The sequence below is a fragment of the Habropoda laboriosa genome, unplaced genomic scaffold, assembly GCF_001263275.1.
Source record: "Habropoda laboriosa isolate 0110345459 unplaced genomic scaffold, ASM126327v1 scaffold22, whole genome shotgun sequence".
In the NCBI taxonomy this organism is placed as follows: Eukaryota; Metazoa; Arthropoda; class Insecta; order Hymenoptera; family Apidae; genus Habropoda; species Habropoda laboriosa.
Window position 1 is genome coordinate 5,189,898 of NW_017100261.1, and position 5,572 is coordinate 5,195,469.

Here is a 5,572-nt window from a genome sequence, read left to right on the forward strand (position 1 = left end):
TATTTGTACTCTGTAAATATTGAAATCGAAGTCCTCCTTTCCGAGAAAGTTTTTGTTGGAGTAATTAATAATAATGATCAATTTTGTTGAATCTAGTGCGTGAATGATGGTGTTTAAACGAATCTTCCATATACTTTCAATGTTCAGCTACAATCATGTACTACGTAGGTTGTTCCTTTGTATTCTCTCGATCATGAAAATTATTGAAATATCAAATTTATTATTTTCATTTGTTCTGTTTCACATATGGAAAAGTTGTCTCGGTTAAACATTTATAAAAAAAAATTCCTTTTTTAATTTAATTAATTTTTATTAAATTTTAATTTTAATTAATTCTTCCTTTATATTACATTAACTTTTCATCTCTTTATCACGAAATAATGCAATGTATCAGTCGCTCTTATTTCTTCTTTTTGAGAAATTAATGTACAACACACTGCAATAAGGTAATTATTTGTGTGTTTCATTAAAGGTGAAGACGTAACGTCTGAGGAGTCCGGTCCTGCAGATTTCGAACGGGCTATAAATAATTCTGGTAAGCATGATCGTTTAGAAAATATTATAGACAATTAGTATAGATACATAAATATTGGCAATATTTTACTTTATATTTGTCTTATATCTACTTTGTCCAATATTTTACCTTATATTCACTTTATATTTTACATCAATTATCCTAGACCATGTTAAATATTTTGCAAAGTATTGTGTAACAATGATTCTTTCACTCTTCAATATTTATAATATATTTTTTTCTTCAATTATCCAGCACAATGCTAAATTTTTTCAATATTCAATTTCATCCAGCATAGTGCTAATCAAACACCTTTAAAAATTCTCTTCGTTGTCCATTTGGTCCTTCCAAACGATCTGCGCATATTTTATAAACCAGACATACAAACTCTGCAAAATAAAACTGCCACACTGGACAGGTCCAAGCACTCCTTTTCCCTCCCCATAAATATGAACTCCGTATAGAAAAAATAACGACCTGAAGCATTTCGTTGAAGGTAGAGAATCCCCAAATATACTACACCAAAAATAACGTCCTCTCTATTCAGGGAAAGAAAAAAGGGCGACGTTTGTTCTCCCAGAAAGCAGCAACCAGGGTTCACAAAAAGAGAGCAATACGCTTGCGTGATACCTGTTTAACAAAAAGAAAAACAGAGATGATATATTCTACTTCTGCTTCGGCCAGTCTGCTAGCCGACTGATATCGAGTTCGAAAAGTTTCACTTTAAACCGTCAATTTGCTCGACAGGTTATGGAAAGTTCAACTTCTTGTTGCTGTTGGCCGTTCTGCCCGCAAGTTTCTCCAGCATCTTCTCGTCATCGGCGATGTCATACGTTTTACCGTCGGCAGAATGCGACTTAAGCCTGACCATGTTCGACAAAGGTCTACTCAACTCGATGACGTTCGCAGGTGGTATATTCATTTATTGGCGTAATCACGTAACCGCGACTGTAATTACAGGTTGAGCTTAAAGACACAGAGAGTCAAAGCGCGCGTTCGCGGTACGCTTCGAGTTTCTGGTTAGAACACACGGTGTGCGCTTCGTGGGCTCGTTAGAGAGTGTATTTGTACGAGTACAGACAGATGGTAATTAAATGACACACACACATACACACTCTTGTACTTCATCGTACGCTGTGACCACGCGGTTCGCGCGAGCGACGATCTCGAATGATGATTTCCAAACGGAACGAGAACCACGTTCGAAATCGACCGAGGAGTGTTCGACTCGTGATTTAACACTTGGAAACACCGGTTACGTTGAAATGACACGTTAACAATTTTCCAGAGAAATGGGAATGTGAATTTCTAGGCTTACGCCGTTTTCTGAAAAATTTCAGTGCTTTTGATTCAAGATCTAGTTTAACACGTTCGCTACCACGGTTCTGTCCTTTGAATTATCTTCATTTACATTCTTAATATCTATGTATTTTTATCAGTTTTGCATAATACGATCGATACCTCCACTTATGCACACATAATGTTTATTAAATACTCAAACTGTGCATTTTGTGTGATGTATTACATAGAGAAATCCGGTCTATCATGGAAATTGGTGCGTCACACATGCATGTTAAGGTCTCCATTCTAAATTGAAATAAGTTTTGTCTGAAGGAGCAACGATTTCTGTTCACGTTAGAAAAACTTGTTCCCTTTAAAAATGTTCCATTTCAGAGGAATTATGTTTTTTCAAAACGAACGACTCTGTATCGATACGAACCTAATTTTCCAACCACGTTCAAGGTACATGAAAATTCACTTTTGGGAAAGTTGCTAACGAGTCATTTCGACTTGGCTGGTCGTTCTGGTGTTAATGCTGCTTGTGCTTTCTTTTCCATTTATTTGCTTTTTATGACCATGAGTCATTTTATGAACATGAGTTGCATACTTTGAGTTGTTCGTTGTTTAAGTACGGGAGTAAGAATTTGAAGAAAATATATATTTTTTTTACTGCGCGGTGATAGATTAAAAGAAGCTTCTTCGCAATCAAGAATCAGTTTTTAGCGTTACTATGTTTCAAGACATGAAATATTTTATTTTATTCGATTTTCTGTATATCAACCCTTTCGTTCCTTTTGATCGTACCGCGATTTGTACCGTAGTTTGCCTTTCGCTATAATAATTATTACTTAATTATAAACGTTCTTACAAGAAACGATCTTTTGAATAAAAATATCCTGTGAACATACCAGAATTTCGTTCTACTTAAAATGATTAAATGGTTAAATCTAAACATTATTACGTTTAAAAACAATAATTACCTTGTGGGTATTACAATTTCAAATTTCATGCTAACATTATCTTACTCTCAATTTACGATAGTTGTCAAAGTACTCTGTTTTCGTTCAATTATTCGTGCAAAATGAAACATAAACTTTTGGCTCTTATCACCTCTGCAATTTCTCTCGATAGTTATTTTTCGCACGATCGAAAAGCTACCGTGAACGTAGTGTAAAGTTTTATCTGTAATTTAATCATTTCTCTCACTTTGCAGCCAGTATTGAAGATTCGTTTATTTTCAGGTATGATCAGCACCTCGTTTTTCTGGGGATTTATGACCGACACGTTTGGTCGGAAGAAGATAATGTTCTATGGTTACATGTTCACCGGAATCTTAAGTTTGGCGACGTGTTTTTCGCATACCTCGTGGCTTTTAATTTTGTTCAAGTTTCTCGATGGTGTTGTGTAAGTTGATATAACGCTCAGTATAATAAAAACCATAAGAAATTAACGCGAATTGAATAGAAATTAAAAGTAGAATCGGTATGGTAAATCATTCGTATCTTCCGTAAGACAGGAAAAACTAAGTCTGCAAAATAAGAAAATTAATGTCAAAAAAGACACAAAATTCTGAAAGACTCGTCAGTCTCCTTATCGAAAACCCACAGCATTTTATGGTATTTTAAATGAATCGAGCAAGTGTGTCGAGAGTAACGACCGGGTACCGTGATTAAATATTTCCTACAATTTTGTAAAAAAAAAAATATAATTACACGATCTTCGCGTAAAATGATAATTAAAGATAAATATATAGAAATTTCTGCAAAATATCTATAATTCACTGTGTTAATGCTATTATCGTTAAATCATTTGTTTACTGTTATGTTGTAACAGCTAGCAAACAAACAAGGATAATACAGAGAAAAAAAAGCATTATTTAATAATTTTAATAGACTGTCTGTACAAGGCTAATTAGGATTAAAACCTTAGGATTAAAGGTACCTATACAATGTTAACTGGTTCAAATTAAAAAAAAAAAATGCTACTTTTTCTTCTATCTGAACTTGAACACGCCAAGAAATTTTAACGACGTCCCTTCAAATTTTCAGCATATCCGGCCCATACGCTGCGCTAATGTCTTATTTAGCGGAAGTGCACAACGAGTCGCAACGATCTCGAACTTACATGTGGCTAGGAGTATTTTTCTCCCTTGGAAACATTTCTCTACCTTGTGAGTATCCTTCCTTTTCTCACATTCTTCTTTCTTCCCTTTATACGTGGGTTTTGCTCGCGATCATTAGCGACGACTTCGTCTACTCATTTCTGGTAGTCGTGTTTCATTGAGGATTTCGCTTTCCTTTAGAGACCGTTGGATGGTTTGCGTAGTTTCTTGCGACGTTGAAACAGTGTCACGTTCTTCTATTCGGCATCTCTGCACGACCTTGCGTTGCTGGTTTTATTGAAGACATGCGATCGATCTTTTTTCTCTTTCAATTGCTGTGTTAAACGGTTGCGATATTTAACAGAAATGAAAAATATCAGGAATTTGAGGAAACAGCGAGTTTTGTGCAATCTGTGCACCGATTACAGAAAATTTGAATTTTTCTTTTAACTATAAGGAATTCAGTGTCAAGAACGATTGAGTGAGTTCGTCGTTGATAATTATCGGTGTTCCATGAGTACTGCTGGAAATTTTCGTAATTTTAAGATTAGCATATAGTTATTTGAATAATGTGATAATGAAATGAAACTCTCTTCTAATTTGATAATATTTGAATAGTCGTGAAGTAGGAATTCCAGGTTCGTTCGATTTTCCAAATGTTCAGTATGATTATCTATGCATGCCGCATAATCGTTTTGTTCGGTATAGTTTTATTTACGGTATGTAAATCTATACGTAACTTGTTAACGATGTAATTTAACTTTCTCCCAAGATTTCACATGTACGAGTATTTTCATTGCTCGATGTGATAAACGTTTCCTGTATTCGTATAGTCTTGAAATAATCAATTAACGGAAGAGCAGAAAATTCATAATTTTTCAATTAGTAACAAGAAGCAGAGGAGAAGTGAATATTTTTTGTCGGTTGCCCTTTTAATTTAGTCAAATCGAACGGTATTAAATTCGCGTTAAAATTGGGAGCCAGTATATACGTAAAATATTGAAGAATATTTAGAAAGTAAAGGAAGGAAAGGATTTTAAGAAATAATTTGAAAAATCGTTTCAAGTCAGTTTAATTAATGTGTTTCATTCAGCACGCTGTGATTTCAATTTTCTTCGATCTGTACAATACAATTAGAAATCTCGGGGGAATTAAATCGCGAACGTCAGGTGCGCTAAATATTGAAAAGAGTTGCGAATAAGCGTTAGGTGTTTTCAAAAAAGCTGCGTAAATTTATGATCACGGGAGATTAATAAGAATGTTCGTTGTATTGCGTGCAAAATGGTAGCGAGGTGTGGAAATGTAGAAAGGTGGAACGGACACTGAGAAAAGGCAGAAGTGCGATCTATGCGGAGACAGATTCGAAACGTTGGAAAGAACATCAGAGTCGTCCAGAAGAAATCGTATTCTAGTGCCTCCAGAGGCACACTGCACGATTTAGGGCCAATTTAATTGCATTAATCGCATAATTGCGAAGGCGAATAAATTTTGTGAACCGGTTCATCACTTTGTCAAATTCCAATTCTCTTTCAGACTTAATTTGTATGACACACTATTGCCTGCAATCGGCTGTATACTAGTAAATAAAGAAGGAAAGAAAGAAAGAATTGAGAATGACGGGGATAAATTTTGGAAAAACTAATATTTTTGGACTTATTACCGGTTTCAGGTATCGC

General features: G+C 34.9%; 1 protein-coding gene across 1 annotated transcript in view; it reads left to right on the forward strand.

The window, feature by feature from the left end:
* Positions 1-5,572, forward strand: part of LOC108572703 (synaptic vesicle glycoprotein 2C-like) — a 16,971-nt gene that overhangs the window by 6,252 nt on the left and 5,147 nt on the right. The window contains 4 exon segments of the mRNA XM_017934975.1: positions 473-535; positions 1,262-1,423; positions 3,037-3,199; positions 3,844-3,965. Of these exon segments, the coding sequence (XP_017790464.1) occupies positions 473-535; positions 1,262-1,423; positions 3,037-3,199; positions 3,844-3,965 (510 nt within the window).